The following is a 25,746-nucleotide window of genomic DNA, read 5'->3' as shown; positions in this document are numbered from 1 at the left end:
ATTATGTTATATACATTTGTACATTATACTGCAAAATAAAGATGTGGTTCTTTAATTGCCATATTTGATTCATTTATGAAAAATACGTTGTGTTTAGCCTTTCATATTATGTTTCCCACAGAGAACTATTTTTATAATTCTGAAGATAATTGTCATTTAGAGTATCAAACATAAAAAAAAAACAAAATACTTTACCCGAAGCAAGATGATGATACTAAAGACTATCTCACTGTATACGACAGATGGATAAAGGCTTAATATTGCATAGAAGAAATAAGCTGGCAAGCAGACTGCAAGCAGCATATCATCTAGGAGTGATATAGGGTGTTCATTAACATCCAAAGTTATTATTTGCCAGTATGCAAACAAGACTGTAACTGTCATGAGAATCAGAATTGCAAATTCTGTCCACATATGTACATCCACTCCAATAGTCACATAATTTCTGAAACAATACAAAATACATAAATTATAGTCTCTTTAAACAGAAGAACAGGATTGAACTGTACAAACATCTCTTTTATATGTATTGTGTGGCACTTCACCATTACGGTGGTGGTAGTGGTGGTAGTAGTGTTAGAGGTACTAGTAGTAGTAGCAGTAGTATAAATAAAAGAGTTAGTAAAAGAAAAATGGCACATTAACAAAGAATAGCCTGTTTTTTGTGTAAAAAAATGCTTCGCTATTCTACTGAAGAAGGTTAGTTGTTTTAGCACTTACGAATCAGTGACTGCAACAAAAAATAGTATGATGCTCACGACAGAAGTTAAAAGCACTATGATTCCAGCAAAGAGTCCTTTATTTGCTGAATGACAGTCAACATGAATGGACAAATTACTGCTTTCAGGGTTCATCAAGAGCTTGCAGTGCCCTCCTGTCACTGTGCCGCATTGCCCTATGTTCTGCCAAATGATGTACAAAACACCAGCTGAAAAAAAGTAGACACTGTTTTGTGATTCTTTCAATGATATCTCCATCAGTGGTAACATTCACATCCAAAATGTAACTACAGTTAATTTTTATTTGAACTGATGTGATATGGGCAACAAAACTCTAGACTATACAGAAGAAACCAAATGAGGTGGTGGAGTAGTTAAGATACTGCACTCAATATCAGGAGGTGCAGAGTTCAAATTTAGGTTTCCCATATTTTTTTAACTCTATGAAAGGCAAATGCCCTGATGGTTATTTTTAAAAGAAAGCCTACAATCTATTACTTTCACCATCCTTACCCTGTCTGTGTTTCAGCTTGGTCCCTAAAGATCCACGCTTGACAATATGATTTCTTTTAGGGTGAAGCAAAGTTGGGCTAATAAAAGTCCTTAACTCATCCAATATGATAATCTACAGAATGCTAAAATTTATTAAAAAAATTAATGGATACTGGATGGTAATTAACAATTAAGTAAATGGTAGCCTATTTTATAATGACTGAGATACATCAAAAGATGTTCTATTTGATAAACTAATTCACTTAAAGTATAGAAAAGATCAAATTCTGTCACTTATAATAAAAATTTTCATTGATGTTTAATATTAAATGTTCAATGGGCTGTAATAAATACATATGGAATAAATTAAACTTTGTGCTGATTTCTTGGTGATGCAGAAGCTGTAACTAAACCATGAAATGAAAGATGTAATCAAATTTGAGAAACACTTTATGGGTAACAATAATATATCTTACATGAAACTAAATGTTACAGAGACATTTGTACCAAGGCCAGGAATCGAATCCAGGTCACCTACACACTAGGCAGCTGCGCTAACCATTACATATTCCTGTGACAGTGGCTTTGTGTAACTGCACAGACTACCATAGCTTCTTCTTCTTCTTCTCCTTCTTTTCTCTCTCTCTCTCTCTCTCTCTCTCTCTCTCTCTCTCTCTCTCTCTCTCTCCTTATCTATGGGTTCCAAATTCATCTCTTTTATTATCTCTATATGAGCACTTAATAAACACAAAACTGAAAGATGCACTTTGCTGTATTTTAGTCTCATGTCAGAAACATACATAGGTGCACAGTTAACATGTCACAATAGTCTTTGACCAAAATTTGGCTACTTCAAGTCCATTTCGGCCGTTAGTTGGAAGTCTTCCGTAATGCAGGAAGATGGACACAGTCGACACTGAAACAGGTGATAGACAGTATGGACTTCTCCAAAATCACACTTAATATTGTTTTCTTTACTGTAGCCCCATCTTGCCAGATTAACCTTGATCTACCCAATCAAGATATTAGCCTATTCAAAGATTTCCAGGTCATTCATTCCTTGGCATGTATGGGAGGCAGAGTTTCAGAAACTCTTTTCCAACCAGAGTTGCACCCTTGCGTTTTTAGCAGTGGTAGTAAGTACCTTTGATGTTCAGAGGAAACTCTTCCTTCACCTCAATCACTGCAAACGAAGTTTATGCACATACAGGGAATGGGTTTGTTCTTATTCCACTATCTTTCATTCCTTATTTGCCATGAGTAGATTTCAAACAACCTGTTATAATTCTGCAGGTATCACTGAGCACTTTGTCTACCTGTTTGGTACGTGATAAATTATACAGGACAAGTGCACTCTGCACCAGAATAGACTAATTTTAGTGCAGAGGTTCGGATGGTTTCAAGTGGACTGCCCAACTGTTATTGGTCAATTTCCTTAACAGATTGTTCCTGGTGGAAACTTTCAACTTGCAATTCATGCAGTGTCTCTTGAAATTAAGAGATCTGTCCAGCATCACTCCTACGTATTTTGGATAGTTGCAATGTTGTATCTCAACTCCTGACCATACTATCATCAACATATGAGTGGCTTCCCTATCTCTTAAGTGGAAAGCACACACTTGACTCTTTGAGAGGTTTAGTTTAAGCTGATTTGTGCTACAGTATCTTGGTAGATCTTTAAGGGCATTTGTTAGGGTGTTCTCCACTGATTCAAAGTCTGAGCTCTGAGTGGCAAGAGCAAGGTCATCAGGATACAAGAAACTTCTGGTTTTGGGGGCTATAGATTAGTCATTTGTATACATGTTGCATAGGATTGGAGCCAATATGCTTGCTTGGGGAAGACCATTTTTCTGTAGTCTCCATCGACTGCACTGCCCTTGAAAGTCAATGAAGAACCCGCTGTTTTGCAGAATTACTGTAATGAACTGCATTGCTGCAATGGTCATACCGCATACCTCGAGTAATAGTAGTTCGTGATTGGCAGTGTCATAGGCCACTGAAAACTCAACAAATATCACCCCTGCCATCTTACAAGCTTTAAACCCATCTTCTATGAACTATGTAAGATTCAGCATTTGTCCAGTGCAGCTTTTACCAGGACAAAATCCAGCTTGTTGAGATATCAGCAGGGGGTCAACTACAGGTAGGAGGTGATTTAAGATCATTCTTTCCAGCAGTTTGTATAGATGACGGAGTAATGAAACTGGTCTAAAATTCTTTGGATTTTCCCTTTTTTACCAGGTTTCAGCAAAGCACTCACTCAACTCCTCCACATTTTTGGGATTTAACATTGCTCACACAATTATGAAAGAGTTGCAGAATCCATATCTTTGTTCATATATCATCTAAGCTAGCTGATTTTCCATTCTTACTTTGTTTAATAGTTTTATCAAATTCTTCCATGCTGAATGATGTTGAATGCAGATTGTTCTCCTCCTGTGCACTTCTCGTTGCAATTAAGGCTTTTTGGATTTTTGGATTGCCTTCCCGTTCAGCAGTAAAGATGGATCAATTCATTACTTAGATGTTTTAGGAGCCTCCAAGCTTTATGACTGGCTCTTTTTAGATCCAAGTTTTCTGTAGTTGTACGGCATAGCCAAGTCTTCACTCATCTGACAGTGATACATGATCTTTTCAGCAGAGCACATTGTTGATGGAAGTGTTATGAATTTAGCATGACCATTTTAACAGAAAGGAAAAATGTAGTTTCTGAAAAGAGGTCACTTAACTCATACATTCATAAATTCATCCATCATGTTCCATAAATCCCTTCATGGAGAGAGTATTTAGGAATGTCGAATGAGTTAACTTAAGAGGCATACTCAGTCATTGCAAGCTACTTCTGCAAGGTACACTAACATCAGATCTATTGATACTGATAAGTACTGAAATACTTCTAAATTACTTTATATATGTTAATGAAAGTAATCCAGTTTCGAAAATATAACTTAACTGGATTGATAAAAAATATACTCACCAAGCAGCAGCAGGAGAACACATATATAAAGGTACTGAAATTTACAAGCTTCAGGAGCCAGTGGCTCTGTTTTCTTGCAGTAAGATTGACCAGGAAGGAAGAGGGGTGAAGCAAAAGAACTGGTGAGGTTTAGGAAATGAGGGGAGTTCGGAAACAAAACATTGCCCCCCCACCCCCGATGAGGGAGACTTGCCAGACAGAATGAGAAGGAAAGACTGATTGTTGGGGACTGCACTGGATGAGATTTGAAAACCTGAGAGCTTAAAGATGGAGGATAGGGTGATACAGAATACAGTTATTACTGTGAAAACATCACGCACTAGTTAATAAGAGTAGAAAGCTAAGTGCATTGTTTGTGATAGTGGTGGAGGGTGGAGAAAAATAAACACGTCAGCAAATAAAAGAAACAGAAAAGTAAAAGGGAGTGAAGAAAGGAATAGTTACTGAGAAAGAGACCAAAGAAATTGTGAAGAGAATCAAGGACATGCTGTAATGTCAGCTTCCACCTGCATAGTTCTGAGAAACTTGTGTCTGGGGGAAACATGCACCAAGGTCACAACTGTCATGTTGTAGAGCATGCTCCAAAACAGCATATTTTGTGTTGCCAGTATACAACCTCTGCCTATGCCCATTCATCCTAACTGATAGCTTAATGGTGGTTGTACCAGTATAAAAGGCTGAATAATGTTTATGTAACAGGTGGTACACCTCAAGGAATTTCCAGTTTGGTAATGGTAGCAGGTATGGGGAGTAAAAACTGCAGAGAGAGGCCAAGTCTTGAGTACAGTAAGGAAGTTCAAATGGATGTAACTTGCATTAGTTACACAGTGATGAAGATGCTTTCACAGGATACACTAGCATGAATAGCTGAATCAAATTAGTCTTCAGACTGAAGACCACTACAATAATAATGATTGTGAAGTGCAAAGTTCATTCTAAATTTGACCTTGATATAAACATATCTTTGCCTTTTTTTTTTTCAACCTATCTCATAGTGTAAGTTATAGAGCCAGTATTGCCTTGCGTATATCTACACTTGTTTGGAACTCAAATTGATCTTCCATGAGGTCAGCATCTACCAGTTTTTCTATTCTCTTTTAAAGAATTCATGTCAGGACTCTGCAGCCATGACTTTATTAAACTGATAGTTCATAATATTTACACTTGGTAGCCCCTTCCTTCTTTTGAACAGAATTATTACATTTTTCTGAGGGTACTTCACTTGTCTGATGTATCTTTCACTTTAGGTGAAATAAGATTGTTTTGGTTGGCTTTCCCAAGGATGCCAACAACTCTGAGGAAATGTCATATACTTTGTTCGACTTAGGTCTTTTAGAGCTCTGTCAAATTCTTCATGTAGTATCCCATCTCATCTTTATTTACTTCCTAATCTGCTTCCACTTTTCAGTCTTCCCGTCTTTGCTTAGCACAAGCTTACCATGTCACCTCTTAATGTCTGTCTTCTACAAATATCTCTATAATTTTCTTGTATGCTACACCTATCTTTCCCACAGGCACGCATGCTTGTACAGTCTTGCTTTTCTCATTCAGACATTCCTACTTTGCCAGGCAGTCTCATTTTTATACACCTATATTTCCTTCGGCCTGCTCCATTTGCTGCATTTTTTTTTTAATTTTCTTATGTTAACTAGATTCATTGTTAAATTTCCTGTTAAGTTAGAAGCATGTGCTAGTCTGGGACTTGAACCTCAGACCTTTGCCTTTTGTGGGTAAGTGCTGTACCATCTGATCTATCCATACACAACTCACAACTCAACCTCACAGATTTACTTCTGCCAGTACCTCATCTCCTACCTTCAAAACTTCACAGAAGTTCTTCTGCATAACTTGAGGGACTGGCACTCCTGCAAGAAAGGCTACTGCAGAGAAATGGCTTAACCATAGCCTCGGGGATTGTTTCCAGAATGAATTTTTCATTCTGGAGTGGAGTGTCCACTGATATGAAACTTCCTGGCAGATTGAAACTGTTTGTGTGCTGGACTGGAACTTGAACCTATGATACCAGCTCAAACACTGCTGCAGAGTAAAAACTTCATCCTAGATTCAATATCTTGTGCATTTCTACTGGGTCTCGTTTTTTGTTTATTTGATCATATGTTGGATTTACTATTTTGTCTCTAAATGCTATCCATTCATTCCCTGTTTTTCCCTTATTCTCATTTAAATAAATCATTGCTTAATGCTCCCTTTGAAATTTTTAACAGCCTCTGGTTCTTTTAACATTTCCATGTCCCAAATCCTTCATATCTTACCTATCTGCATATGCGACCCTCGAAGTATTTTGAAGTTTAAAATCTGGCTACAAAATCTCTGTTATACAGTTATGTAATCTAATTGAGACCTTCCGGTGGCTCCAGTTCTCTTCCACATATACAACCTTCTTTCATGATTTTTAAACCTAGTATCTGTGATGCTCAAATTGTGCTTGGTGCAAAATTCTACCAGGTTGCTTCCCTTTTCATTCCTCTCCCTCAGTCCATGCTGTCCTACTATTTTTCCTTCTCATCCTTTCCCATTATCGAATTTCAGCCCCCATCATAGTTAAATTATCCTCTCCTTTAACTATCTGAATAATTTCTTTCACTACATCATACATTCTTTCAATTTCTTCCTTGCTACTAAGGTAGGTGTTGGCTTCATTTCTATCTCGACTAGTATAATGCATTCACTATGCTGCTCTTAATAGCTTACTTGCATTCTTATTTTCTTAGTCAATATACAGGGTGGCGCACGAATGTATTACCAATTGTTTCTTTCACAATTTACCGCGCACATTAGATATTCTGTTGGGATCTCTACAGCAGTACCAGCAGAGCTTGGAAAAACAAATGAGTTATGAAATGATGTGTAATTCACAATGCTGCCGCTAGGAGACTAGTAAGCAGCAGTGGCGACACGGCAATGATCGGCAATTGTGTTATTTTTTCATGAAACGAAAAGCCTTGTTGTGACTCAGAGGCGTTTTTGACAACAGTTTAACACATGATGGGGTCCCTTGCAAGAAGACCATCCACAGGTTGTACAATAAATTTGTACAGGAAGGAACAGTATTGGAAGCGAAGAGACCTCAGCCTAAGCCTGTTTGTTCGCTGGAGAATATTTAAGCGGTACGAGTTGCTGTACAGAGAAGTCCCGGGAAATTGTGTAGAAAGGCAGCAGTGCAACTGGGAATATCCAGATGCTCCATTCAATGCATTCTTAAAAGTGACCTCCATATGTTCCCCTACAAGATGACCTGTGCACAGAAGTTCACTGAAGAACACAAGCAGCAGAGATTACTGTTTGCTCAGTGGGTGGAGGATAGGGGAGAAACTCTCAACAACGTTTGATTTTCAGACGAGGCATATTTTCATTTAGACGGTGTGGTTAACAAACAAAATGAATGCTTTTGGGCGACTGAAAACCCACAAGTGCTTTATGAACGACAATATTATGCTCCAAGGATTACAGCATGGGCAGCAATTTCCAGTCACGGACTTATTGGACCCTTTTTCTTTGAAGAAACTGTCAACATCGAGCTTTATTTGAGCATGCTTCACAATATCTTCATTGCACAGCTTCTTGCTACTGCCTTGCCCTTCAACATGCAGTGGTTTTTGCAAGATGGAGCAAGGCCACATACTGCAAACACTGTGTTGGAGTTTTTACACGAGCGTTTCGACATGCAGATCATTTCACTCAGGTTTCCAGGTCACTTGAATGACGGACAAAATTGGCCCCCCAATAGTCCTGACCTCAATCCATGTGACTTTTTTCTTTGGGGGTGCCTAAAGGAAAAAATTTTCCTGAATCGTCCACGTGATTTAATGGAGCTCAGAAGATTTATTCTTCAAGCTTGCAGTGAAATTGCAGAAGACATGTGCCGTAGGGTAATCACTAACTTCAGTGTTCGTTTGAAGGAAGTTAGGAAATGAAATGGTGGACATATTGAGCATGTGGTGAGTTAGAACAAATCTCCATGGACGGCTCCTTATTGTAGTATATGTTCCTTTCAGATTGTATTGACAATAAAGTTTATATTCAAAAACAAAATGGTAACACTTTTCATGCACCACCCTCTATATAATTCTTGCAACTGCAAGTTCAAAACTTCTTTCAGAATAAGCAGTAGATAACAAAGTAAAATTAATCACCAGCAGATAATAAATTCAAATTCATAATATCACATATCTAACAGGTAGCTCAAAACAACATATTAGTTATGCATTGACAAAAATATGTTTGCATACTGCATTCCATTAAAGAAATTAAAATTCAGGTATTTTAAATAATTATGTGAAAAAATGCACTGTCCAGTCACATTAATGTGACCAACTGACAAAATCCTGAATAATCACCTTTTGCAGCATGGACCACTGTGAGACATGCAGAAAGACATAATTGAGATTCTGAAAGGTACTGACAAGAATGTGGAGCCAAGCCGACAACAGTGCTGTGGCCAGCTGTGCTAGGTTTCTCAGTTGAGAGTCCATTGCATGAACATCCTAACCAAGGTGGTCCCACAGAATCGTGATTGGGTTTAAATCTGGGAAAGTTGGTGGTCAGGAGAGTACAGTAAACTCATACTGGTGCTCTCCGAACCACGCACGTACACTGGGAGCTGTGTGACACACTACACTGTCCTGCTGTTAGACACCATTGTGCTGAGGAAAAACAAACTGCATTTATGGGTGATCATGGTCCCAAAGAATACTTGTGTTGATTCATTGTCCCTCCCAGAAGATGAGATCACACAGGGAATGCTATGAAGACATTCCCCAGACCACAATGCACACAGGGTGTTTGCTTCCAGACATTTCATGCTGTACACACCACTGGCCATCTGTGTGGTGGAGCATAAACCGTGATTTATCTGAAAAGGCCTCCTGTTACCTCTCAGATGATGTCCAGTTGTGATACTGGCATGAAAATTCCAGCATTCGTTGTCAATGAACAGCAATCACTGTAGGTGCATGAACGAGGCATCTGCTGCAAAGGCCAAAGCTCAGCAACGTTCACTGAATGGTAGTTGAGGAGACACTGTTGGCAGGTCTTTGGTTCATGTGGGTGGTCAGTTGCTTGACAGTTGCACATCTATTCAGCCATAAACATCTCTGCAGCCATCATTTAGCCCTATCATCTGTGGCCTGTGGTGCACCACAGTTGCCTTGGATAGTGCCATTTTGCCATGCATGGTATGCTTTAACCACTGTGGCACACAAACAGTTTACAAACACAGCCATTTTGGAAATGCTTCCACCCTTGGCTCCAAAGGCAATGATCATGCCCATTTCGACTTTAAATAAATCTCTCAATTTCCACATTATGACACAACTGCATTATTTTCCATGTCCCCTCGTCACGCTAGTGCTGCTGCCTGCCATCTGTGAGTGTTTATTGCATGTTGACATTGAACATAGGTGATAGACACATTAATACAACTGTACCAAGTATTTATTAATGTTATGCCATTAATATTAACTACACAAATAGTACTCACCAATAAGAATACTATACTCAATTGAGAAAGGGTATAAATACGGAGAAACATTTTGGTAAATGATTGACATTCCAGTATAATTTGAACAATAAGGGTCAATGAAAGTGTTAACACCACTGTTATTGCTGGATTCCAGAGACACATCTGAAAAATAGCAGGTATTACAGGAAAAGTTAAAATCAACAGAAAATGTAATAGGTAACAAATTGATTGTGTATTCAAGGAATGTAGTGTTTACTAATTAATGTAACATGCTTATTGAAGTTGTATACCATCTTACCTTCTTTATTGTTGGACTCTCTGTTTTTTCCACAATTTTTAGTAGTGAAATTTAAAACCTGACAATTATTTGATATGGGGAGGAGTAAGTGTTTAACATCCTGTTGATGATGGAGTACTTACAGAATGCTGAATTAGGAGTTATTTTTGAAAAGACAAATATACGGGTCAAAAACTATACTTACAGTTTCTTCTCAATCAAATTTTTTCACCATATACAAATATAACAAATATGGGTGAGTCAAATTAAAGTTAAAATATTTTTAACCATCTCCCTCAATAAAGACTCTCCATGGCATATGAACTGCATCAATATTTGTTTCTTTTTCATGGCAACTATCCATGCACCATAAAGTTTGTCTTCATCAGAATGGAATGACTTTTCCCTTATTGCTTCTTTGAGGAACTGTTATAGTCCAAATCACAAATGATGGTGGCCCACAGAGGTCGAGACATGGACGGTGATTGCAGTGTTCTGGTTCTAAGTGAAAGTTGTGGTACTCACATAGATGAGCTTTGTTCTTGAAGAGAAAAGAGTGTTTCCTGCAAACTATGTTCTTTGCCTACTTATATAGAATTTGTCACTTACCACCATCATCAGCTACAACAGCTCACTGAATAACTCGCTACAATCATATCAAATGCTCACACTGGCTACAATGTTCACACAAGATGGGTGAAGGATTTTGAACATAGTAACACGAGCATATATTACGAGGAGGCAGTAGTCACCATCAAATAGCACTAACACATGCAATAATTTACAAGCCTCACTTTCAGGCCCTGGAGCTGTGGGGTACTGACTGGTCACAGTGTCGTCACCTGCCAGTGGCATTTAGATTTGGTATGGAGGGGCAGAAGATCAGCACACCACTCTCCAAGCTCTGAGCTTGGAGTCATTTCTTATTATTCAAATAGCTCCTCGTCTGACATCACAATGTTATATGCTCCCTGTTCCAGTTTTCCCACCAAGGAAATTTCCCTAATAGTATTAGGAATTGAACACGGCTCCTATGAAAGGCACTTAGAGGTGCCTCACTGCTCAGCTACAATGTATATACATTTAATAAGGTTGCTCAAAATTACATAATTGTAAAACACTGTGATATTACATTTTTTACCATTATAATTTCCATCTATCAAGCATAGACTGTATTCATGTGTCACAGTTTGTGGTCAGACTCTTCCAGCTTCAAGGAAACAGTTCTATTATTTCAAGGATGTTGCAGCCTTACCAAGAACTACAGACAAGGAAGGCAGTGCCAAACAGATGCTTTCTACTTTACTTCAAGCATTCAAACAAGAAACATCTCTTCCTAATTGTTCAACAATGTTGATGATAGCAGAGAGAGTAGATATCATTTCCTCCTAATTTGATTCAAATAGACATGTAGTAGAAGCTCTTCTAAGGTATACTAACCTGTTCCCTGATAGGAATGTTCCTTCTGCCACAACTTGTTGCAGTATTAAACAAAGAGTCCAACTGAATCTGGAAGTTTTCAAATCTAATAAAGAGTCCAACTATGGCCTACAATGAATGAAACTGCTGAAGGGAATGTTTTAGCTGTAGTTGCTGCAAATCCTCACATTATTTCTCAGCAAACCACATGAGCTTCAGGAGTTTTGCAAAGAAGTGTTCTGTACATACTGCATGAATACAAATTTCATCTACATAATTTGTTGCATCAATAACTACATGGGGATGGCTTTCAGTATCAGCTGAACTTTTGCAGTTGGATACAATGACAACTAGCAGCCTATGATGATTTTATTTCACAGATAATTTTGTCATACAAATCAGTTTTTACAATTAATAAAATATTCCAGGCTATTATGCTGTGGTCTAAGGGATTTCACATCAAAACCCGACTCTTCAACCCCATCTGCGAAGGACATTTTCAAGGGGATTGCAGCTTTGTTGAATGTCTGATTCACACCCTGACTTGCTACCAACTACAGCAAAATTCCACTTCCACGGGCTTCCGCGCAGTGCCGATTTGCACCCTGACTTGCTACCGACTACAGCAAAATTCCACTTCCGCAGGCTTCTGTGCAGTGGCGTGACATCACATGTTTTGAATACGCAAGCGCAACTGGCCGTTGTTGACTGCTGTTGTCCTTTGTTACTATCATTCCATGGTGGAACACTGGTACACATCTTCTTCAGCACTGGAATTCAAATTTCATTCAATTTCACAACCTCCTTCTTTCTATTAAAATTCCTGGGATGTTTTACAATCTCTATGGCCTCACTGTATAGCCTTTTGTGGTATCTGTTTGTGGCTGCCAGGACTTGAGTCTGGTCAAAATGAATGTGGTGGTTTCCTGGCTGTAAAACATGTTCTGCAACAGCTGGTCTGCCAATCTCCCCTCTTCTGCAATTGCCCTTGTGCTCTTTGACTCGTTTTTTGACAGTTCTTTTTGTAGTACCCATGTACACCTCCCCACAACCACATGGAATCCTATAAATTCCAGCTTTTTCCAGTGGTTGGCTAGCATCCTTGGCCGATTTTAGATGATCTTGTATCTTTGGTGTGGGTGTGTAAATTAGCATGATGTTGCGCTGTCTCAAGATTTTTTCTATGTGGTCAGTCACAGCCTTAATGAATGGTGGGAAAACTGTCAATTCCACCAGCACTTGAGCATCACAGTGATTTCCAAGCAATGGTCTTAACACTCTTTTCACCTCAGCGAACGAATGACTATTGTTGAGCAATGCAGTGGTGAGATGTTTTAGTCCTGCATCAAGCAACTCTGATTCACAAATTTTCCTTGCCCTATCCACCAAAGTTTTTATGATGTCTTGCCTTTGCTATGGATGGTGGTTTGAGTCCCAGTGTAGGCAATGGTCTGTGTCTGTGGGTTTTTGGTAAACTGTGTGGAAAACTAGTACATCAATAAAATTTAATCTTTTACTTGCCTCCTCCTCCTTCAGAAAATGAATCTTCAGATAGATACTGTTCAGATGTTTGTGAAAACAATCCAGTTCCCCGTGGCATGCCACCACAAAACAAATGTATCTTCCATACAACGGAACCAAATATTCAGTTTCTTGTTTGCAGATTCCAATGCCTGCCCCTCGAATTTTTCCATAAAGAATTCCATTGTAACGAGGCTAAAAGGTCCCCCCATCGGGGCACCATCCATCTGTTCATAGAACTCTTCATTTCATTTGAAATATGTGGTTGTGAGAAAGTATTTAAAGTGTTCCGCAACATAGGGAGGAAAAATCTGATTCAGATGTTGCAACACTTCATTGAGTGGAACCATAGTGAATAGCGACACCATGTCAAAACTAACTATCTTCTGGCTGTGTCACTATGCCATTTAATTTAATGATAAAATGTGCCGAATTCTTGATATACAAATTGGATCAGCCCACATACAGTTGTAATAATGTTATCAAGGACTTAACAATCAGATAGGTGGGCAAATCAATAGCACTCACCGTAGGTCTTAAAGGAACATATTCTTTGTCATCTTTGGCAATCCATAAAGTCTTGGTGCAAGTGCAACTGAATTGAACAGACTTTTCTGAATGCTCTCTTCAACAGAGGACTTCTTTATCAACTGCATAACAGTTCTAAGAACTTTGTCAGTGGGGTCTTTACTTAGTTTCCTATATGTTTGCAGATCTAATAAGTCATTAATGTTACTGTGACAGTCGGTTCACATTCAAAACAACCATTGCATTTCCCATATCAGTAGGGAGAGTAGTAACACTATCATCCAGATTCAGGAATTTTAAGGCAGTCCTCTCACTCACAGTTAAATTAATTTTTGGAGGCTTTGTGTGAGACAATACTCTTACAGCTTCTATATGGATTTCTTCAGTTGTAACCTTGTCCTCACTATGAATGCCTGCTTCTACACTGGCTATTATTTCTTCCATGGGCACAACTCATGGGCTAATGGCAAAATTTCCACACTTGGGAAGCACAGATCCCTCATAGTCAGATAATGAACATCCGGATAAACTGATAATGGTGCAGGAAGCATCTAAATGGTGGATCCTCTTGTTAGGTTGCAAGCTATCAAATTTCTTTTTCTGTCTATTAGATGTTGTCAATATATGCTTCCTAACAGAATCATGCAACATACTGTCAATTCTACCCCAGTCACCGCTACTCAATTTATTCCTGATAGTAATATGGAGAGACAGTAACTTACAATCTGTGCTTGCCTGGTCCCAGTGGGTCTGTTGAATCCACTCACATAGTAAAGCCTGTGAATGGCTGCACTCTGTTCTTCTGGAGACCTCTCATGCATCACACATTTCAAAGCCTCCAAGAAAGTAATTTAACTGTGGGTGAGAGGAATACTTTAAAATGCCTGAATGAGGATGGTAGTGTTCTCATTCTCCCAGCCGACAAGGGAAATGCAACAGTCATTTTGAATGTGACCAACTATCATAGCAAGAGTAATGACTTATTAGATCTACCAACATATTCAAAACTAAGTAAAGATCCCACTGACAAAGTTCTTAGAACTGTTATGCAATTGATAAAGAAGTTCTCTGTCAAACAGAGTGATCAGAAAAGTCTGTTCAATTCAGTCGCACTTGCACCAAGGGCAGAACTGTTTAAAAATTGCCTCACAACCACATATTTCAAATGGAATGAAGAGTTCTGTGAGCAGAGGGATGGTGTCCCTATAGGAAACCCCTTTAGACCAATTATAGTGAAATTATTTATGGAAAAATCTGAGGAGCAGGCATTGGAACCTGTGAACAAGAAACCAAATATTTGGTTCCGTTACATGGATGATATGTTCATTTTGTGGCATCATGGCAGGGAGGAACTGGATTGTTTTCACAAATATATGAACGGGATCAATCTGAAGGTTCAGTTTACGAAGGAGGCAGGCAGAAGATTAAATTTTCTGGGTGTACTAGATTTCAATAAAGAAGATGGTAGCTTGAGCCACATAGTTTACCGAAAACCCATGCACACAGACCGTTACCTACACCAGGACTCCAACCACTACACACAACAAAAGTAAGGCATCATAAAAATTGTGGTGGATAGGGCAAAGAAAATCAGTGTATCAGAGCTGCTTGATGCAGAATTAAAATATCTCACCGCTGCATTGCTCAAGGATAATTATTCATTCACTGAGGTGAAAAGAGTGTCAAGACCACCACATACAAATCATAGTGATGCTCAAGCACTGGTGGAATTGAAAGTCTTCCTGCCATTAATTAAGGCTGTAAATGACTGCATAGGAAAAATCTTGAGACAGCACAACATCTCAATAAATTACACACCCACACCGAAGATACCAGATCATTTAAAGTCAGCCAAGGATTCTCGACAACCTCTGGAAAAAAACTGGCATTTAAAGGATTCCATGTAGTTGTGGGGAGGGGTATGTGGGTAATACAAAAAAATGTGTCAAAAATGACTCAAGGAGCACAAGGGCAATTGCAGAAGAGGGGAGATTGACAGATCAGCTGTTGTGAAATATGCTTTGCAGCCAGGAAACCACCACATTCATTTTGACTGGACACAAGTACTGGCAGCCAGAAACAGATATCACAAAAGGCTATACAGAGAGGCCATAGAGATTGTGAAACACCCCAGGAATTTTATTAGGAGGGAGGAAATCATGAAATTGAATGAAATTTGGATTACAGTGCTGAAGAAAATGTGTACCAGTCTTCCACCATGGAATGATAATAACAGAGGATGACGGCAGTTGAGAACGTCCAGTTGCACCCATGTATTCAAAACATATGACATAATGCCACTGTGTGGAAGCTCTCGGAAGTGGCATTTTGCTGCAGCCAGTAGCAAGCCAGGGTGTGAATTGGACATTCAACAAAGCTGTGATCCCCCTTGAAAATGTCCTCCACAAATGGGGACAAAATGTTGTGCTTTCATGTGAAATCCCTTAAACCGAGGCATAATAGCCTGGAATATTTTATTAATTGTGACAATTCCAGCCGTGAAAGTTTACATTTTACAAATCGTTTTTATGAATCATGGTCAATCAAATCAGCATAACATGCATTATTGGTCAGCGGAGAATCCCCACTGACTAGGGTAAGTCAAGCATCAATGCCCATGGAGTGTCAATGTGTGGTACACTGTTTTAGGTACTTGGCTAATTAGCCCATACTCACATAGACATTAATGTGAATGGTCAAACGAAAGGCAACATTTTAGATAGTAATTTGCCAATACTACTGGAAGATGGGCCATTTCAACCAAGAAATGACATGTGGTTTCAACACTATGGATGTCCAGTGCACTATTTGCGAATATCTTGAGAAGTTTTGAATCAAAGCTATCCTGGTCTGTGTATTGGAGGAGGAGGTAGTAAAAATTTTCCTGCACATTCTCCTGACTTGATATGGACAATTTTTCCTGTGGAAAGCACTATAAGAAAAATGTTAAATGGAAGTACTATCAACCCCAGAAAATGTCGAGCAGTGAATCATCAATGAACGTGCAAACATTAGTGAAGAGACATTTAGAGAAAAAGGACTATCTTCCATAAATAGGGTTGCAATGTGTATTGCAGTAAATGGGCACCATTGCAAACACCTACTTCAGTAAAATCATGGAGATACATGAGAGGCAAGGGAAATTAGCTAATCAAGCACCCCAATGGTGAGATGAGAGGCAAGAGAACTCACCTAAAACAAGCATCCAGATGATGAGAGGCAAGTGGACATGCATTAAAAAAGTGCTCCAAAGGGAACATAATACTACCACATTCAAGTCATTGTTCCTGGGTATGCTAAAAGTACTTCCCTAATTGGAGAATCAACTTTTTTTGCTATAATAATCTGAGTTCTCATTAAATATTTTAGAACAATGCCTTTATAACCACCTGAGATCTTAATCTGATCTCCATTTCTTCAGGTATTATCATTTTTCATCTGTTTTTTAAACCATTTTCATTCTTGTCAATAACAGTGCCATCATGCAACAAAAAATGTTAAATATACAGATTATATATTTTTTCATGGTAAAAAAATAGGGGTTCCTACTTAAGATTTCAAAGTTGACTCCTCCCTCCTGCCCCTGGGGTAGGGCAGAGTGAGGTTGAGCTTGTCATTGAATATTCCCCTTCTAGATTAACGACTTTTGCATTTTACCATACATTTCATAAAACAGTTTTAAATGCCTCACCCTGTATAGCTTTTAATGCTGAAGTTCTGTGAATGTTGTCGTTGTTGTCTTCAGTCCTGAGACTGGTTTGATGCAGCTCTCCATGCTACTCTATCCTGTGCAAGCTTCTTCATCTCCCAGTACCTACTGCAACCTACATCCTTCTGAATAATCTGCTTAGTGTATTCATCTCTTGGTCTCCCTCTACAATTTTTACCCTCCACGCTGCCCTCCAATACTAAATTTGTGATCCCTTGATGCCTCAACACATGTCCTACCAACCGATCCCTTCTTCTAGTCAAGTTGTGCCACAAACTTCTCTTCTCCCCATTTCTATTCAATGCTTCGTAATTACTTATGTGATCTACTCATCTAATCTTCAGCATTCTTCTGTAGCACCTCATTTCAAAAACTTCTATTCTCTTCTTGTCCAAATTATTTATCGTTCATGTTTCACTTCCATACATGGCTACACTCCATACAAATACTTTCAGAAATGACTTCCTGACACTTAAATCTATACTCAATGTTAACAAATTTCTCTTCTTCAGAAACACTTTCCTTGCCATTGCCAGTCTACATTTTAAATCCTCTCTACTTCAACCATCATCAGTTATTTTGCTCCCCAAATAGCAAAATTCCTTTACTATTTTAAGTGTCTCATTTCCTAATCTAATTCCCTCAGCATCACCCGACTTAATTCGACTACATTCCATTATCCTCGTTTTGCTTTTGTTGATGTTCATCTTATACCCTCCTTTCAAGATACTATCCATTCCATTCAACTGCTCTTCCAAGTCCTTTGCTGTCTCTGACAGAATTACAATGTCATTGGCGAACCTCAAAGTTTTTATTTCTCCTCCATGGATTTTAATTCCTACTCTAAGTTTTTCTTTTGTTCCCTTCACTGCTTGCTCAATATACAGATTGAATAACATTGGGTATAGGCTACAACCCTGTCTCATTCCCTTCCCAACCATTGCTTCCCTTTCATACCCCTTGACTCTTATAACTGCCATCTGCTTTCTGTATAAATTGTAAATAGCCTTTCGCTCCCTGTATTTTATTCCTGCCACCTTCAGAATTTGAAAGAGAGTATTCCAATCAACATTGTCAAAAGCTTTCTCTAAGTCTACAAATGCTAGAAATGTAAGTTTGCCTTTCCTTAATCTAGCTTCTAAGATAAGTTGTAGGGTCAGTATTGCCCCACGTGTTGCAACATTTCTACGGAATCCAAACTGATCTTTCCCGAGGTCGGCTTCTACTAGTTTTTCCATTCATCTGTAAAGAATCCAAGTTAGTATTTTGTAGCCGTGACTTATTAAACTGATAGTTTGGTAATTTTCACATTTGTCAATACCTGCTTTCTTTGGGATTGGAATTATGATATTCTTCTTGAAATCTGAGGGTATTTCGCCTGTTTCATACATCTTGTTCACCAGATGGTAGAGTTTCATCAGCACTGGCTCTCCCAAGGCTGTCAGTAGTTCTAATGGAATGTTGTCTACTCCCGGGGCCTTGTTTTGACCCAGGTCTTTCAGTGCTCTGTCAAACTCTTCATGCAGTATTATATCTCCCATTTCATCTTCATCTACATCCTCTTCCGTTTCCATAATATTGCCCTCAAGTACATCGCCCTTGTATAGACCCTCTATATACTCCTTCCACCTTTCTGCTTTCCCTTCTTTGCTTAGAACTGGGTTTCCATCTGAGCTTTTGATATTCATACAAGTGGTTCTCTTTTCTCTGAAGGTCTCTTTAATTTTCCTGTAGGCAGTATCTATCTTACCCCTAGTGAGATAAACCTCTACATCCTTACATTTGTCCTCTAGCCATGCCCACTTAGCCATTTTGCACTTCCTGTCGATATCATTTTTGAGACGTTTGTATTCCTTTTTGCCTGCTTCATTTACTGCATTTTTATATTTTCTCCTTTCATCGATTAAATTCAGTATTTCTTCTGTCACCCAATGATTTCTACTAGCCCTAGTCTTTTTACCTACTTGATCCTCTGCTGCCTTCACTACTTCATCCCTCAAAACTACCCATTCTTCTTCTGCTGTATTTCTTTCCCCCATTCCTGTCAATTATTCCCTTATGCTCTCCCTGAAACTCTGTACAACCTCTGGTGTAATCAGTTTATCCAGGTCCCATCTCCTTAAATTCCCACCATTTTTGCAGTTTCCTCATGTTCCACATCCTGGAGGACCTCCTCACTACATATCAATTGGAATGAAAGTAAATCTAATCTAATCTACAGGTCGTAACCAACAGATAATGGTCAGAATCCGCATCTGCCCCTAGAAATGTCTTACAATTTAAAACCTGGTTCCTAAATCTCTGTCTTACCATTATATAATCTATCTGAAACCTGTCAGTATCTCCAGGCTTCTTCCATGTATACAACCTTCTTTCATGATTCTTGAACCAAGTGTTAGCGATGATTAAGTTGTGCTCTGTGCAAAATTCTACCAGGCAGCTTCCTCTTTCATTTCTTACCCCCAATCCATATTCACCAACTATGTTTCCTTCTCTCCCTTTTCCTACTGCTGAATTCCAGTCACCCATGAGTATTAAATTTTCATATCCCTTCACAATCTGAATAATTTCTTTTATTTCATCATACATTTCTTCAATTACTTTGTCATCTGCAGAGCTAGTTGGCATATAAACTCGTACTACTGTAGTAGGCATGGGCTTCCTATCTATCTTGGCCACAATAATGCGTTCACTATGCTGTTTGTAGTAGCTTATCTGCATTCCTATTTTCCTATCCATTATTAAACCTACTCCTGCATTGCCCCTATTTGATTTTGTGTTTATAACCCTGTATTCACCTGACCAGACGTCTTGTTCCTCCTTCCACCGAACTTCACTAATTCCCACTATATCTGACTCTAACCTTTCCATTTCCCTTTTTAAATTTTCTAACCTACCTGCCCGTTTAAGGGATCTGACATTCCACACGATCTGTAGAACACCAGTTTTCTTTCTCCTGATAATGACATCCTCTTGAGTAGTCCCCGCCCGGAGATCCAAATGGGGGACTATTTTACCTCCGGAATATTTTACCCAAGGGGACGCCATCATCATTTAACCATACAGTAAAGCTGCATGCCCTTGGGAAAAATTACGGCTGTAGTTTCCCCTTGCTTTCAGTCGTTAGCAGTAACAGCACAGCAAAACCGATTTGGTTAGTGTTACAAGGCCAGATCAGTCAATCATCCAGACTGTTTCCCTTGCAACTACTGAAAAGGCTGCTGCCCCTCTTTAGGAACCACACGTTTGTCTGGCCTCTCAACAGATACCCCTCTGTTGTGGTTGCACCTACAGTACGGCTATCTTGTATCGCTGAGGCACGCAAGCCTCCCCACCAACGGCAAGGTCCATGGTTCATGGGGGGGTTCTGTGAATATGAATGGTAAATTCATTGTAAACATATATATGTCAATGGAGTGGATTGTGTTGTCAAACAAACATAAGGCCAGGTGCCCACATTCAACAAAAGTGATACCACAGCAAGTGACAAGATGGCTAGTGCTGTGTGCTGCTGTTTTCACATGCTCTGCCAAAATTGTCATGGCCCTGTTTTCAGTAACATGTTCACTGGGATTATTCATACAGACATTGGTGTTGTCATTCATACTGCTGTGTTAGTTCTGAGCCAACAATACAATACGTAGAAGAGAAAGAACAAACATTGGATTTGGAGGTGCAATTTACACACATGTAACACAGTGCCATCAAACAAAGCAATGGACATAGCACTCATAAATGAAAATCCATATGTGAAACACTTTTGGATAACAAAAGCTATTGAGTATTTGTAGAGGTGTGATTTGAGCTCTATTAAAAATCTGATATATTTAAGATGCAGTCCTGGCTCAGTTAAAACTTCAATATTTGACATCTGATGATTACATCATTCCAATATTTAGGCTTATACCAAGTTCTCAAATGTACAACTTCAAAGTTTTTGTAGGCTATTTTTGATTCTATTTATGATGCCCTAAAGACTCATTTAAAAACTAATATTTTCATTCTTGCACCCCACATCAATTAAATACAGCAAAAAGTTAAATTTATTCTATACCAAATTTTGGATCTATGCTTCCTCCAAGTGCATTAAATGGCACTGCAATATAGGTGATTTCCTTTATTAAAATTTCATTCAGTCTGAAATAATACTGCCATCAGAAATCTTATTAGCTCTTATCTCAAATCTACTGGGCAAGTATTTAAAGAACATCAAAGTTTCGGATACTATATTGTTATTATCTGAATACATTGGCAATATTGCATTAATTTTCACCAGTTTTAGAATACAGTGAGCTGCTGTGAAACCACAAATTACCTTTCACTAATAAGCTAATAATTACTTTCTTACAGACAAATTTTATCCATGTATCACAAAATAGAAACTTCAGCTACTCCCACCATGTAAATGAGCCATTATGTGCTCATAACCACATTGGCTAAATCTTTATACACCAAACTTCTACATCCTACCTCTGTTACCTAATAAACAATACTCAAAACATGTGTTTTGCAGAGATTCTTAATGTGGCGCATCACTGAAACTACATATTTTCACAGCAGACATGTATAAAAATGAAAAACATCAAATATGGCATGTTAGCTTCAAAGATGGTAGTCACTTCTGACACCAATCAGTGGTGGGAGAAGAAAAATGGTATCTCAAACTTGAAGTGTTTTCAACTTCTGTGGCATGGCTAATATTGACGTAATTCAAGTGCTGCCACAGGAATTTATGTGTTTCTACATGCAACTCAAGTGGGAACGTTTTTGTTACATGTGGAGACCAGGAATAAGTACAAATAAAAAAAGTGCACACCATACCTAGTGTTTACAAGGTAACAGGGGGTAGTGTTGCATGATGATACATATCTCAGCTGTAGCACTGTCTGCTGGAACATGAACACTGTGGGAAATTTCACCAAGAATTTTCCAACAAGAGAGAAAAGTGATATAGAAAACGTAAGTGCCATGACAGGTCATCCATAATGAAACAGTTCTACTTTAATGCATATAGCACTTGACTGTGCTTTGAATGAGAAGTTAGAAATTGGTATTAAAAAAAAAGATCTGAATAACACAGTGTCGAAATAGAAGCTGTAAATACAGTAAGACTCTTGACTAGTTTATGTGGATTCCAGTGATGTGATGATCTAAAAACAAAAAAATTTGAATTTTATAACAATTAGAAATGAAAGAAAATTTTAAATTTTGTGATAAATAATTTTAAAGAATATGATTTAAATGTTAGATATAAATGACCATTTGCAACCAAATGAGGTTGGCCGCAGATGGAGTTTTGTCTAGGGTAGGGGTCACATGACCCACAGAGCTGAGAGCATGCAGGAACGTTTTCAGCGTTTTTTAGCGGTGGACACAGACTGGATGAGGTTGTTTACACGGCAAAGTACCACTTGGGTATGCATGCTGAGTACGGCCTTTTGAATATTTATTTTGACCTTAGGACTGACATATATATATCTGTGCTTCTGAAATACGAGTAGCTGGTTGTCTTTTGAGCACTGCATAACATCTTTTTTGGATTCACAAATACATAATTTGTCAGCAAACTGCTTTCCATGCACGGGCAGACATGAACCAATTCAATTTGTACTGAAATAATAATGTATTGATGACTTTTTGAATGTGAACTATTGTCTTTAAAACAAGTGTTTTTAAACTAATGATTTGTTGGTTTTCATAATTCTCTGACTGAGATTGTTTCCCTCAATAGATGAGCCATCTGCTAATCTTAGGTTGTTCACTTTCCCTTCTGTGGGAAAGTAGAGTTGATTCCTGTTGTTGGAGTTTGATAGGTATGACAGGTATTTATTAGTGTATGACACATCCTCAGTACATTGCATGTTGTGGCAAACTTCAACAGCAAGGAAACTGAAAAAAATTCTCAACACAACTCCAAGACACATAAAATGTAAATACCCGTATCTACCAAATTAGACATAAGATAATCTTTAAATTTTTATACTTTTGTACAAAAACTGTATATTGCAGAATTACTTAAAAATGGCAGACTGTCAAAACAAGACTTGTCGTATATAAATAACAAGTTAACAATATCTGTTTTCAGCAGAAAATGGAAAAATACTGAATATTAATCTTTCAGTTGTCAGCGAAAAAACATGTTACGAAGTACTCATGTCATAAATCCATTACAAATATTTAGAGCATCTTCCACTTGCTTGCACACTCTTTTTCACTTGTGAAATAATTTTATTTTCAGTCCCAGTTGCATCTATTAGTGGCCTCAAGTTGATATCATCATCAGAAAGTTGGCCTTACTATGACTCTCAATCTGTCTGAGAATGTCCATCAAAATATGTAATAGCTGTAGAAGTTATTTGTGATTGTGAGTAAAAGTAAACTTATTTTTTGTCATAGTTGTCAATTGCTGATCTTCTGTCATCATTTGGCTAATTTAATCCCTTATGCCCTTGTCATAGTGTAATCGTTAAGTGTGCACAGCATCAACATTTTTTCACAGTCCTATAATAAACTGAAATGTTTGTGCATGAGTAATGTTTGTTTAAGAAACATTTAGGTACCCCCAAGAAGTAATAATCTAAATGACTGACTTCAGGAGAACATGGAACCAGTCCTCTGACATGTTAGACATCATTCAATGCACCTCAGTCAATATAATTAATATATGCTGGCAACCCACCTTACACAAACCACATGTTTTACTTGCAGTGGCACATCAAGTAGCAAGTCCTGAAGAGTGATCTAGATAAAGTTCTTGTAATCAGCATCTACAGTTCCAGCCCACAACACTACATATTGCACCACTGGGATTGTTGTCCATCTGCAGGAGTTCTTTCATGGTTGGCCATTGTACACATTGAAGATGGTACATGAACATCTTATGAAGTACTCACTCTGATTTCACATATAACAGAAATACGATGTGTGGTGATACCCACATTTCCTTCAAGAGCCTTCCTGGTTAGATGCATAAGAACATATTGATCTCTCTGTCAGCTATTTGTGATGCTGTGAAGATTTTCCCAATAACATGATGATTAAGAACAGCATAGATGACACATTTGTCTTCTATCTGGAAACATGTTTTGATACAACCACTATCCCTTTAAATTCTTCCAGCTGTATATCAATACCATATTTGCCTTCTGAAGAAATGAATATATTGCTGAAGTTAAATGGAAGCCTTATCAGATAACTTACTACTACTTCTACAAATGTGAAATCTTCAAAACAGACTAACATCAAATGCACAAAAATGATAGTTTAGATGTAAGATAGTGTTTGAATGGCTTAATATTGCCATGTAAAATATATACATAAATAAATAAACAGACAAATACTGTAAACATGTCTCCATATCAATACATCACCATTGAGAATACTATAAATGCATCAGCAGATTGACTTTATCAACAACATAATTTACTTACCTAAAAAAATTATTTTAATTGTTGGCTGCAAATGTCATTCATTGGATTTTTATCTTGAATTACAATAAATGAGAACTTTCAAAAATAATTCAAAATTAAAGATTTTTGGATATATGCTTATATATAATTTTTTCTTGTTTTGATGTAATGAATCTGACCCCAAAGTTTGTGAAACTATTACTGATACATCCTGTAGAAGTATCTCATGATATTTTATACCTCTGACGCTATTATTTCTTAATATTATCCCTTGATCTTCATATGAACTTCTTGGGCTCCATAACATCTTTTTTTATAGCAGTCATTTGTATCAGTTATGAAACAATGGCCTGAGAAGTTTCTTCATCTAAAAAATTACTCTGTTTTTGATTTTAGGGTTAATTGCTCTGATAGTAACTGAAAAGGCAATATTAATATATCGTGAGTTCTTCATTAACGAGGGGATCTTACAGGCTCGTCCTTGTTTATTGTTTATTTATTTTGATCCAACATCAACTGATTACAAAAAAGATTGTTCCAGTCTTCTGAATAAGTCAGAGCCTTACTTACTAGGGTTACATATTATTGTCTGGCACTTTTATCTACACAACGTTTTCTAAATTTAGTTGAGAGAACAGAGTTACATATATGAACTATACATAAAAAAATTTGTTATTGCCATACTTAGATTAAGGAATCTACAGTTTGTGACACAGTATTCATATCTGACATTCAAATATTTACAGTTTGTGACACAGTCTAAGAACTGAGGTTACATATATTTTTAGATAGATGGTCTTCCATCATACGAGTGTACTAAATCTAGAAACTCATCTATTGAATATACAGGATTGTTTAGGAGCCATAATTTTAATTTTGTTTTTAGTTTTGTAATGGGCAATTTGGAGATATTAGGATGGAAGCAATTCAGCAGTTTTATGTCTGCATAGTGAGGGCTTTTCTCATACAGTGTTGTTCTATGAGATGTGATGTGGGGTCTCTCTCTACCTCTAGTGTTGTGATTGTGTATTTCTATATTAAGTGTTTTGTTACTGTTTACTGCCATAATGATTATCTTCAGTACATACAGGTTATGAACAGTTAGTATTTTAAATTCTTTAAACAAATTTCTGCAGGACTCCCTGGCACATTTCTTTCCCATAATTCTAAGTGCCTTCTTTTGTAAGATACGTACACTTTTCATATTACCTTT

The 25,746-nt window shown here is 37.8% G+C and overlaps 1 protein-coding gene across 1 annotated transcript in view; it reads right to left on the bottom strand.

Moving 5' to 3' along the window:
• Positions 1–25,746, bottom strand: part of LOC126176569 (proton channel OtopLc-like) — a 180,132-nt gene that overhangs the window by 5,404 nt on the left and 148,982 nt on the right. The window contains exons 13-15 of the mRNA XM_049923730.1: positions 9,689–9,832; positions 721–928; positions 196–445 (exon numbers count right to left, since the gene is read on the bottom strand). Of these exons, the coding sequence (XP_049779687.1) occupies positions 196–445; positions 721–928; positions 9,689–9,832 (602 nt within the window). The remainder of the gene's footprint in view (positions 1–195; positions 446–720; positions 929–9,688; positions 9,833–25,746) is intronic.

Source organism: Schistocerca cancellata, chromosome 3, assembly GCF_023864275.1.
Source record: "Schistocerca cancellata isolate TAMUIC-IGC-003103 chromosome 3, iqSchCanc2.1, whole genome shotgun sequence".
NCBI lineage: Eukaryota > Metazoa > Arthropoda > Insecta > Orthoptera > Acrididae > Schistocerca > Schistocerca cancellata.
Note: the sequence above shows the minus strand (reverse complement) of the source record. Positions and strands in the feature narration are given on the sequence as shown.